The sequence below is a fragment of the Myotis brandtii genome, unplaced genomic scaffold (genome assembly GCF_000412655.1).
Source record: "Myotis brandtii unplaced genomic scaffold, ASM41265v1 scaffold190, whole genome shotgun sequence".
Taxonomy (NCBI): Eukaryota; Metazoa; Chordata; class Mammalia; order Chiroptera; family Vespertilionidae; genus Myotis; species Myotis brandtii.
The window spans coordinates 4,192,697-4,205,815 of NW_005357076.1; the positions used below are offsets into that span (position 1 = coordinate 4,192,697).

Sequence of the window (13,119 nt, forward strand, 5' to 3'; positions counted from 1 at the left end):
AATTTCGTGCTCCAGGCCACTAGTTATTATTATAATGAACCTAATGATAATCTTGAATATCTGCCTTCCACTCCTTTGCAATATATAAATATCAAAAATAGTTAGTACTGAGGGAAAAAAGCACATGGTGATGAGAAACCACTGTTTCCCATCAGATTTCTAAAGAACTAATTTTGCTATTTTCCTAAGAAGTGATATGGTACTACTACCAAAAAAAAATTATTTGAGTTGGTAGAAACTTCTTTTCCCTTGGTAGACACTTCCCAACTCATAACACAGTAAAACCTTCCCTCTTTTTACCAGCTCAGATTTTGCAATCTACCCAGACTGGTAAGCTCAGTGTTAGTGTCACAAATTTGTCATTTGGTAGAATGGGATGATTTGTTGCCCTAACCTGAGTTTCTGATTTTAGGATAAAATCCAAAACATATTTGCTTCCTTTAATAATAGTATGAATCCACCACTCATTTTTCTATCCACTTTATAAATTTATCTTATTTTCCATGTATACCTATACTTTAAGTATAAACTCAGTATTTATTGCAAGGTATATAAAAGGTATTTATACCTTTTACTTGCATTTATAAGTGATGCTTCCCGTTACATGGCAGAGGAGTGCAAGACTTTTAGGAATATGCTGGTCATGATTTAATTTGCTTTTTTTCTTTAAATCCAGTAATTTACGATGAGGAACCTTTTTGGTATGAGTCCAACTTTGAAAAAGTAAAAATACTTATGGGCTATATCGTTTTTTTTCATTAAAAATTAAAAGGTTAGCCTAGCCGGTTTGGCTCAGTGGATAGAGCGTCGGCCCACAGACTGAAGGGCGGGTTCAATTCCCATCAAGGACATGTACATCGGTTGCAGGCTTGATCCCCGGCCCTGGTCGGGGCTCCTGTGGGAGGCAACCAAATGATGTGTCTCTTTCAGATCGATGTTTCTCTCTCTCTGTCTCTTCCCCTCCCTTCCACTCTCTTTAAAAATCAATGGAAAAATATGCTCAGGTGAGGATTAACAAAAATAAATAAATAAAAGTACATTGAGTCCCCATGAGGGGAAAATATATACTTACCAACTAGAAGCCCTAGGTGACAGAATCAGAGAATATCAATGAGGAAACTTACTGAGCTTCAGCCATTAAAATGTTAAATAGTGAAGCATATTTAAGAAAGAATGACAGGGAGATAGCTTTCTAGTCTTTCATCGTGAAAGGATATGGTAGGCTCCACTGTGAATTGGGCCCATAACAGATTAATGGTTGATCCCATGAGCAACTATCTCATTCTCTTGCTCAAATTCATCTTTCTCTGAGCACATACGACTATGTACTTGAGAATTCCAAGTAAAAACTGTCTACCACACTGTGAAAGGCTGCAGACAAAAGAGCCAACAGTGAGAAATCAGAAGAGCCAGAATCTCATCAAATGCGCTGGCATTTCTCCGAATGGGGACAGAACTTCTTTTTGTCCTTTCTGTGAAGTTCTTGTCATGCTTGTGACAGGGGAGACTGCTTCGCAGCAGGAGAAAAAGGTTCACTGAGTTAAATGATACCATTTATTCATGCTGTTTCTTCCCCCACCCCCTTCAAGGTAGAGGCTCTTAACCTGAAGCCCCTGGAGCTTCTAGGCCACACTGGATCAGTGAACCTCTGGAAAGTATATGTAATATTGTTTACATGCACTTTTTAGGTAGAGATTAATGGCTTTCATTGGACTATAAAAATGATGTTGGTCCATAAAAAGGTTAAGAACTACTCCTTTAAGAACTGTATTCTTAAGTTTATTATGTTAATATATTTGAGACCGGGTGCAATGATGTGCAATATGTCAAAGAGTGTTTCTGAGGCCTGTTTGTATGGCAACCCTGCATAATCCAATTATCTCAAGATATTTCATGACAACCTGACCTAGAACCAGGAGGTCATGGTTTGATTCCTGGTCAGGGCATATGCCTGGGTTTGGGGCTCAATCTCCAGTGAGGGACATGCATGCTTCTATCTCTCTCTCCCTCTCCCTTCCTCTCTGAAATCATTAACAGATATTTTTTAAAAAGATATTTCATGACATTCTTGAAGCAAAATTAAACTTCATCTATACTAGTTTCTCATGTTACTTAATTTTTTCCCAATGTCCATACTATAAAATTCCATAACAATTAGGATCTTTTAGAACTTCATTAACTCTATGTATGAGTTCCCCCAAAAAAACCCATACATATTATACTGAGTTTTCTTAATAGCAAAGTATATATATTTAATGTATAGGAGAAAAAGTTCTAAAAGCCAAGACTTGAGCTGGGTGAAAGAATTAAGAAACCAAATGAATAATGATGAAACAGAAACTTAAAAGAGCCTAGAAATTGACCAAGCTAAAGAAGGAAAACTTCACGTCATTCTCCAAAGAATTAATAGAGTATGATGACCATTGTGTTTATTAGCCAAAGACAACACAGTAAAATTAATAGACTTGCTTCTGAGTCATCCGTCAGGAGTGAGATACTATCTATGACCGACTACTGCTCTGGTAAGAGTGGAGGAACTGTACCTGGCTCGGAGGTCAGCCACTTGGTCAGTCATCTGCCCTAGCATCTTGCAGGTTCCCAGGATCTCTCTACGTTCTTTGCCTGCACAGAGTTCACCAACTTTTCCAGCTTCATCTAAGATCTGCCTGATGGCCTGCTCACCAGCATCCCCTAAAATAAAGAGAGATTCAATATCTACATTGTCAACACATTAATTATTTAGAGAGGATGCTTTACAAGTTATTTCATTCATGAAAGAACAGATGCTTTCAAACGACAAGATGAACAGAAGACAATACATCTGATAGCTAATACATTTCATTCATGAAAGAACAGATGCTTTCAAACAAGATGAACAGAAGACAATACATCTGATAGCTAATAGCCAAGCAGTGCCCTACAACCACAGATCCTGCTGAAAAAGGTCCTTGGAACCATAGCCATCTGGAGATAAAAAGCAGCTTGTGGTAAGAATATGGATGATGAAAATAGTCTCTAACCATTTAACTGTACTCAGCACCTCCAACCTCCATTAGGCTTTTCACATTCATTCAAATGTTTATCTAAAACTGAATAAATATTAGATGAGAAAATCCATAAAGCCTAGCTCAATAAACTATTTGGGGCTTATCTTTATATAAGCTAACTTTGGTTTCCAATTCTTATTGGCATCATTATTTAATCTGCTTAATTAAGTACTTTGTTGACATAAACGGAAATATGCCCAAAGGGAATAAGAAGAGAAGAGCTTTTATTCAAAATAATTACCTTTCTGATTCAGGGAAGTGGTGAATCAAGAATTTTGTGAAGAATGCCCAGTTCGGCTCGGTTTATTCCCCATGATAACAGTTGATTAGTTTATGTCCTCCATCCTTCTAAGACCTAGTAACGCTTCAATTAGTCAAAACTAATTGAATGGTATGTGCCCCTAAACGTTGCAGTAGTTATCTCAGGATTATGAGAGTCTCGGAAGATTACTGTCTTTTGTCTGCTTGGTTTTTAGCTTTTTCTTGTATCTACTTGAAAAGTACAACCAGCGGGTTACCTGCGGAGGCACTGGGATCGCGGAGCCAACCTTTGGCCTGGTTCAGTTTGGAATCTATGGAGGCCAATGCTCTCTTCATGGCTTCAGTGTCCTTTCGAAGAGAAATACCACAATTATTTCATTTGCAAAAATTGAGATACCATGGCACAAGGTAAGACAGAGAAGTGACAGCATCAACAGACACTAGAGGTAAGGTAATCCTACAAAGCCTTAAAAATATTCTCATCACACCATAACGCTTATTTCTGTCAAAATGCAGCATCTTGCATGCAACTCTTCCGTTAATTCTATTGTTTGCTGACCTCCCTAGTGCTAAACTGTGAAAAATGGTAAGATAGCTCAAGCCAAAAAATGCTTAATGTCTGCAGCAGGAAAAGCCCTGTTGTCACATGCCTCGGTATCAGCCTTTCCACTAGTCAACATTCACCTACTGCAGCTCTGCCAGGCCCTCCCGCTCAGCTCAGGGGAAGCTTCATTAGCATGTGGTGCCACAAATCACAGTCCTTTTACATCTTGTTTTGAAATACACACATACTGGGTAATGTTTTACTATATTAAATTAATCTAAAATAATTGGAATTACTGGTTGGAAAATAAATGAAAATTGTTAATCAAGCAATTTAGTTTTAATTCCACAAATAAACTACTAAATGTAATGCAAGAGAGAAGCATTTTTCCGGCCTTCCCTGCCACTCCTCATCCTTAGCTCCCTTACATCCCTGACCTGGAAGAAAGGCAGGATGAAATAAGTGGGTCTCAACGGATATTTACAACACGATTCACAATGACTAACAAAATTAGCATAAGATCTCCCAGGACATAGCATGAGAAGGTGAAACAACAGACTAGTCACTTAAAAATACACATATATTTTAATAACGTTTTTAAAATATAGAAAAATGCACAGAACAATATAACCAATACCCATGTATCCATCCTCACAATTGACAGACTAACCATCTCTCAAGTCTCTTACACTTTAAAAGACAGCCTATCTCCCTTTCGTTCATTCACCAAACCACAGAGTTAACCTCTGAAATTCTAGGCAATACCCCATATCCCTAACTTCAATTTACAGTCCTGCAAAACTTGGGTTCTTAAAGGTGTTGTACCACCTGTTTTCCACACGGGGGCACCAGGAGCATCTCCCCACCCCCACTTCCAATTCAAACAAGACCAGGCACTAGCACAAATAAGAGCTGGGCGCACTCAAAGGCTTACAGCAGTGGTTCTCAACCTTGGCTGCACATTAGAATCACCTGGGAATCTTTTTAAAATCCTGATTTCTGGGCCTCATCCTCCAGAAATTCTGTTTCTCTGTTATGGGGTGGGGCCACATTAGTATCAAAGAAACAGAATTTCCGGAGGATGAGGCCCAGAAATCAGGATTTTAAAAAGATTCCCAGGTGATTCTAATGTGCAGCCAAGGTTGAGAACCACTGGCTTAAAGTGTCAGGAGCCTGATCTCAGCTTTTCCTAAATGCCCATTCAAATTATAGGGCTCTCAGCTTTGGATTACCCCCTTCCCCCATCGAAACAGATACAGATTGTTCTCCTGTTGCAACATTGGCTCTAAGAACAAATTCTCAGCCATAACTACAAAGCAGTGAACTAAATTACTGAAAAAAATGAAAATAAATTTGTTTTATTATCAAGTTATATGGAATTATGGTAACTATCTACCAATAAGAGGCAGAGTGGATCTGTTTCAAAATATCTGTTTCAAAATATCCATTTGTGATTAATACACATAGACAGGTGGCATTTTTAAAGTGCTTTGCTTCTCAAATGGTTTAAATGCCTGCTTCTCCTTTATCTCGTTCTACTTTCACCTGTACAGCAAACCTGCCTTCAAGAGTAAGACAAAGGTCACGTTAGCTTAATTCCAAATTAGTGTGGCCCAAATCAATATCTTTTCAAAAAGTATTTCAGGCATCTCCTAACCTTAGAGTTAGATAGCCTTTAGTGTCTAACACAAGTTATAGGACTTTGTCTAGAGACAGATTTTTTTTAAAAATTCACAAGCTCTCACCTAGAAAGTATGTGCACACTCTGAAGAAGAGATATTGCATCCATGTAAAAATAATTAATTTAAAGTCTATTAATAACCATTTCTCCACCTATTTTCAGTGAAAATAATATTGATTACATTTCAAAAATCTAAATTCAAGAGAAAACAATGTTCAGAAAAACTTTTTAGTGTCTAGCCTAGCATTTAAGGGCTACTACTTAGGAAATACTTTAACTGAGCACTTCCTGCATGCTAGGTTGTTGGAGGCATTTTTCCCCCATTACTTCACAGAATCTCAAATTTAAATGTAATTTAATTTTACAAATTGAGAAACAGGGCTCTTCTGTCCTAGAAAGCCAATTTGATCTCAGGTTCATCAACATCAAATGTCATTATTTTCTATTACATGAAGCTCAAGGCTTTTTTTCTTTTAACAAAGAGAGTTGCCAAAGAATCTACTAACTTTCTATAATACTCAGCAATCTTTGCCGTGTCGTTTTGACTTTGGTTAGTACTGCCCAGGAAATAAGCTCTAGCATCAAATTAATAACTCTCACTAACCTGAATGACTGCTTTTATTCTCCATTGCCCAAAAATGATTTCAAACACAATGGAAAAAATTGGGCTTGCTCTATTATCCTAAAATATCATTGCTTTTTTCCCCTCCCTAATAAAGTGTGAATGGCTACCACACTTCAAGCAAAGACTCTAATTCTCAGGAAGTGAGTAATTTTCTCCTCAGTGGGAGATATGACATCAAGAAGTTAAAGTTAAGCCTGGCAGGTGTGGCTCAGTGGTTGAGCATCAACCTATGAACCAGGAGGTCACAGTTCCATTTTCAGTCAGGGCACATGCCCGAGTTTAGGGCTTGATCCCCAGTAGAAGGCGTGCAGGAAGCAGCCGAGGCAGCCGATCGATAATTCTCTCTCATCACTGATGTTTCTATCTCTCTCCCTCTCCCTTCCTCCCTGAAATCAATAAAAAAAAATTTTTAATTAAAATTAAGAGATGCTCATTTCCCCCTAAAAAGAATCAATGGCAAATTTAGAATGAAGCTGCATTTTTAAAGTGGGGATTTCAATTAGTCACCAAAGTTTTTAGCAGCGTGGATTTTAGACAATTTTAGAGATTTAAAACAGTCACTAAAAGGACTACCTTAAATTCTTTCTAGGATAGAGCAAATTTTAAATCATCATTTTAAACACAATACATTTTAATGCCATAGCTATTAAAAACAAAAATGTCTGTGGGAACAAATATTCAAATCTCCCAGAATCTCATACATATTTCTTTTGAAGGGCAGTGTTTATTGTGGGATTGACAGGATTCTGTCATAAGCAACATAAGTATGTTAACACTGGATGTGATATAAGCAAATTCACTGAACAATTGGGACTGTAAGTCACTATTAAGATATATTTATAACCCTAGCTGGTTTGGCTCAGTGGATAGAGTGTCGGTCTGCAGACTGAAGGGTTATGGGCTCAGTCCCCAATGGGGGGCATGAAGGAGGCAGCCAATCAATGATTCTCTCTCATCATTGATGTTTCTATCTCTCCTTCTCTCTTCCTCTCTGAAATCAATAAAAATATATTTTTAAAAAGATATATTTATAAAGGATGGAAATAATCATAACCCTTGTGGTCAACCATACTGTGTACCCAAGGCCTTCAGTTAGACCTTGTCATGTAAATCTAAGTATCTAGGATACAATCTGGGTATGACACAGAAGAGAAAAAAACGGCATCTTCATTTGAGTATCGTCTCTGTAAAATCTCAAATTTGGGAAAGAGAGAAGTCTCCCATGATCTCTTCTCTGAGTTCTTTGGTTCTTTTTTTTAAGAGTGGGTGTAAAAACGGCCAGATCTAGTCACGCAGCTTCAGCACAGCTGGTCCCCTCCCACCACGGTCCCTTTTACTGTAAAACTCTTATGAGTTCATGTTTTAAATGAAAAACCACAGTGCCTTGGCACTCCTCCCACATACCAAGAGGTGGAGGAACAACCTAAAAGAACTCCTTCTTACATACATTCCCAGGAACTGAAACAGTCCTGAAATTTAATTTCAAGTTAGAACTAAGTAACACAAAATAGTTCTAAGAACCACTGAGTTCCTTTTACAGACAATCAAGAGGAACTGTGGTAGGAAAGTAAGGTCCGGCAATCACAGGCTCTTGAAAACTGTAAATACGGGACTAAGGATCCCCTCTCTTTCACTGCCCAACATACTCTCCCTTTTTTCCATGAACACCTCCCCATCCTACTCTTCCTATTCAAAGATGTTTCTGGAAAGAAGAGACTGGGCAGTAGAATAAAATCTTACAAACTGCATTAAGCAATGGCAGAAGGCTGTCCAGCCCTGAGACTTCAAGCAAGTTACCCTCACAGGTTTGAGCTCCCCATCTCTAATACTACTGGTACCTCCCCAGCTCTAAAACTCTTTGCCATCCATGAGCACACAATCAGAATACCAACTAGAGATCACTTGGATCAGAAGGGAAACTTCAATTCCTTTAACATTTTGGTCTTTTCTCCTGTTCACAGAGAGGGGACAAAATATCATAAATGCCTGAATGAATTACTGATCTCCAACTCCAAGAGATAAATCTTTTGTTGTATTAGCTCCTAAAACACTAGAAGCCTCATAAAAAGCTCACATGCAGCCTTATTTTTTCAAAAATGAAATAAAAATCAACCCTTAAATCCCAAAGGTCTGCAGTAAGGGCAAGTATTAGAGGATTGCATGTTCTAACCAAGTTTCCTTCTTTGGAAGAACAGAGTAATCTGTGCAAGACATCTGAGTCATTCAAGCACCACCAGCCTAGGCCCTCAGTGGGAGGGGACTCACCACAGGAACTAATTCTGAGTAACAGTATCTAATGACCCAAGGCACAGTTGCAGGAGCACCTATGTGGGTTCAAAAATTCTTAGCAATAAAAAGGTTTTAAAATTTTTTCTCACTTCCTCTTGATTCTCAGCATGCATCAAGATACAAGTAATAAAAATACAAAAACGTATATATAGATTGCTAAAGGGGTTGAATTAGAATTGTTGAACTCACAACTTCTTGTGTTTCATAATGTATTCCCGGGAAAATGCTAAACTAATTTTTAATGATCACTTATCAAATAATTGTTGATTTAAAGAGGGGGAAATTTTTACTCTCAAAATAAAATGAAGTATTTTGCCCTTGCCGATGTGGCTCAGTTGGTTGAGCATTGTCCCAGGCACCAAGAGGTCTCCAGTTCAATTCCCAGTCAGGGCACATGCCCAGGTTGCAGGATTGATCCCCAATGGGGGACGTGTAGGAGGCAGCTGATCAATGTATCTCTCTCATTGATGTTTCTCTCTCTCTCCCTCTCCCTTTCTCTCTCTCTAAAGTCAATAAAATCATAATTTTAAAAAATAAAAACAACAATAAAATTAAGTATTTAAAGTCGAGGTATTTTTAAGTTTGTAAGTATGCATTTTGAATGTAGGTATGGAGGTAAAATGATCAGCTATTGCCTCTTTAAAATCTTAACTTATTTAGCAAGATGTACTTTTACCAAGAACTTTTTCCAGTTACTTTCTTCCCCCACTTTTCTAGAGGAATCATCACTTTCCAGGAGAAAGCTGCACCAATAGGGAAGCATGAAACAAGTATGGTAAGACAAAGTTAATTCTTTATTGGTAGGGGCAAGAGGAGGTAAAAGATACCGAGTGTATTAAACAGAATAGGAAGCCAGGGGTCGCAGCCAGACAATAGGTCTGATTAATCCACTGCCTACAGCAGAGCAATGTAAGATGCATAATGCTGCTAAAACGGAAACATACCCAAAACCCAAGTTACCAACTTCCATTTTCAAGGTAAAATCTCTTTTTCCTAAGTACTCTTGTAACTAATAAAAATGATTACTCTTAGGGGGAAAGAGGAGGTAGAGTGGATGGGAATGGGGTTATGAGTGAGATCTGTCATATATAACATTTTATAGCATTTTGCTTTTTGAACCAGGTAAATGTATAACAAAGACAAAATGAAATTACAAATAAACATTTATTGCTCGTTCTGATGTCATTATGTACTCGGGCTTCTTTTGGCTGAACTAATTTTATTTATTTTCTTTCACTCTGCTGGTTTTGCATCCTAACAGCCTGGTTCCTTCCAGAGCAGCATAAAACTGAGGCAGCTACAAGACTACACGGTGGACCCCAGGTCCATTGCCCTTGTATATCCCATCCCCCTAAGTGTCTAATCCTCATCCTGAAACAATCAACTGACCACTTTTTTTTTTTTTAAAGAAGTAGCTCTCAACACTCACACACACAAAAAGCTCAGTACCACTTATTTACTAAATGATGGCTGGCTCTTCCCCTCTGAAAACAGATAAGCATTAAGCCTGCAATTCCTGCTCCTCCTTTTTACTATTTCTCATCTGCCGGAAGCAAAGCAGAGAGAATAAGGAAAGAGATTAGGTTATGGGACCACGAGGTCATGGAGAATGATGGCTGACTCAAAGATCAGACAGCAGAACATGCAGTGAGCCATGGACTGATGTCAGGAAAAACTTTAGATACACCTTCCTTTTCTCCTTTTGATTTTGAAGACAAGGATTATTGTGAAGGACAGATGCCCCATCCAAACTCTCTAGCCTACCCATCTTCATGATGGCTTAGCACCATAATGCCACATCTCCAAAAGGAAAACGCCAGAGCCTGCAAAGGAGACTGATGATAGAGATGACATCAGCTGGAAGTTTCCGAAGATCAGGGTCCACAGGTAACGCAGGGGTCACCCTGCTACATGGGGAAACCTGCCCTCAAATGAAGTCAGTGGGAATGACTAAGCCAGGACAGTCCTCAGAAGCCCGCTCAAAGAATGAAAGCACCCACTGAAACACAGAAAGCCTGACTCCCAAAGGAATGCCTTTTCTTTTGCTTTCCCCAAAGACATCGCTCAAGATGAGCTCGAGTCAAACAGTCTGCCCAGCACAGCCTTGAGCCCCATATTAAATCACAATCTGACGCATATTCGAGCACAGTGTTACACACCGGCACACAGAATAAGGCATGGCACACAGCACAAACAACCTCAGACATGCTTTTTCTCTTTTAAGTGAAAAAAAGAAAGAAAAAGAACTAGAGGGCAACAAAAAGCTTACCTTCTAAACGTGAGAAAAAAGAATAAAACAAACAAGAAAACAAAAAAGATGCATAAAGATGTCATAACAGGGAAGTGAAAGCTGTCAAATATGCAAAATTAAGCAAAATTAAAATGATTTTACCATACAGATTTAAAATACAGTCTTAGAACTTGTTCAAGAACTTCGTGCCTCTATTAACAAATCCATAACTTGGATAAGCTGACTAGTTTCTTCTGCATATTTAGATTCACTTTCTAGTTTGAGGCCCCAGTTTTGACCTTACCTCATAGGTGACCTGGAGGACAAAGAGCCCCCCTGGGCACCAAATGGAAGCCATACTACAAAATCCCCTCTTAGTCGGCTACCAGCCCGCTCGGTGGCCCTGGAGACCACATCTGGGTCACACGTGGGCAAGCTGGGTGCTGGAGACAGTGTGTTTCTTGGGTTCCTACACGGAAAGTGTAAACCCAAGTATCTCTGTTCCCTCAAAATAGTCACTGGATAGGGAGAGGCAGACCAGAGCAGCAGCCACACGAAACTACTGCTGCTCGGCTCTGGAGGGAACCCACCAACCCTTTTGGAGTCCAAGAAGAAATTCTAGACTAAATTCTAAAGAGTGAAGGGACCCCTCACACTAACTGACAAATGTGAAAACTAATATTTTAATTAAGCTTTCCTGAGGAAAAATGGAATGATGAAGGCACACACCTAGAAATGCCAAGTTTTCTCTGTAGATTTCTCTGGGTCAAAGGTTGGTTTAGGAAAAGTTTTCCATAAAAACCAGTCATAGATATATTACATCTCTTAGTTACCTAGCAACAACCGCCCACATAAAAGGCAGGGCTCCCACCCCAGGGAGCACACACCACACCAGAATTCCTCCACAAACCCAATCACTGGGAAAAGCGACCTATTTCAGCCTTCAACCAGCTTTCACCCCACATACCTATTTATTGTTCTACCTAGGAACAAAGGAAATTTACAAAAGCAGCAAGTAACCCATGAAACAAAAGGGAAGAAGAAATTACTTTCATAATATCTGAGTAGTCTTATGTTACACATAGTTACAAGATAAAATGTGAGACAAACCCCCAGGAGGGGAGAATTTGGGCTTTTGCTTATTTCTCCTCCAGTAAAACTTACCTTGCTGGCCCAGGCATCTTCATCCCAAGAAGTGAGTTGTAATACACGAATGATCTCATTAATTTCAGCACTCATCTTTTCTACAGTGTAGTTTCGATTTTTCAAAGCTTCTTCTATTCCTTGGCTTTTGGAGTTTTTAGTTGTTACAAAAATCTTCATAGCTGTAAAAAATAAACGAAAGATCAGAAACTGAGGTTGGAATTGAATTTTGCTGTACAACAATATTCACACAAAATGTTCCACCCCTTGAACACATGTTTTGGGCTTCTAAGATCTTACAAAAACAAAAAAAAAGAAAGAAAACACTGCAAATCTGCCAATAAAGTTCCAATATCACAACCTTTACTGTAATGAAAACTGAAGGTACAAAACATCACCACAACTTGATCAGGGAACTAATTTAACATGCACATACTGATGACCTATAATCACAAAATACCCAATATCCTTCTAAATCAGCTGGCATCCCAGCCCTAGCACGGTCCCCAGCTAACACAAACCTAATGGGACAAGATGAAAACAGTTACTTAAAACTGTAACTAGAGAATGCTGCTGCCCCCAATACTAATAGGAGTTGCCAAAGTGTTGTTTATCTCCCAGGATTTCTCTCAACATGTAGCAGAGACTTTCTAACCCCCAACAGTGAAGAAGAAGAAATAATAATAATAGGAAGCATTGGAGGAAAAGAATTTTCTCCTATAAAATAATTAAAATTGTAAAAACAAAGACTAATCAACACTTTATTGAGTTACCCAGCTTAGAAATCCTCTTCCCAGCAACCTTTCTGCCACATCAAACAGTAATTGGCCTCAAAAACATATTTCCATGGAGATTATAAGACTCTAATTACAAAGGTTTGTTTTCTAGTTCATGTAAGGGCTTTCTGAACTCTTACACTCGCATCTCCCTTTTAGCTTCTACTTGAAATGCCAAAGCAGGAAGGCAGTAGCCCGGGGTCACAGTGGCATGCCTCATAAAAAATTTTAAATAAAGCTGCCCTCTGAGAGTTAAACTAACTAACCCACAACTTGACTAAGATAACTTACATAACCTGCTAAGTACTAGCTGCTTGACAAGTACAGCTCTCTGTTGCTAGTTTAGAGAACAGTCGCCATGTTGCATTTCTGGACTCTGCCCAATGGGAAGGTGGCCCCAGGTGGCATAGACCACCAGCTCTATAATGTAAAGAAAAGTTAAATACTTTCGATTAAAAACAAAACAAAACAAAAAAACCTATGTTAACCAACAATGAAAAGGCTCTGGGTTTACTTCCTTACA

General features: G+C 38.8%; 1 protein-coding gene across 1 annotated transcript in view; it reads right to left on the bottom strand.

The window, feature by feature from the left end:
• The window catches only part of VCL (vinculin), a 67,306-nt gene that overhangs the window by 27,136 nt on the left and 27,051 nt on the right, over positions 1 to 13,119 (bottom strand). Inside the window, exons 5-7 of the mRNA XM_005864656.2 lie at positions 11,842 to 12,002; positions 3,566 to 3,656; positions 2,544 to 2,691 (exon numbers count right to left, since the gene is read on the bottom strand). Coding sequence (XP_005864718.1) covers positions 2,544 to 2,691; positions 3,566 to 3,656; positions 11,842 to 12,002 — 400 coding nt within the window. The remainder of the gene's footprint in view (positions 1 to 2,543; positions 2,692 to 3,565; positions 3,657 to 11,841; positions 12,003 to 13,119) is intronic.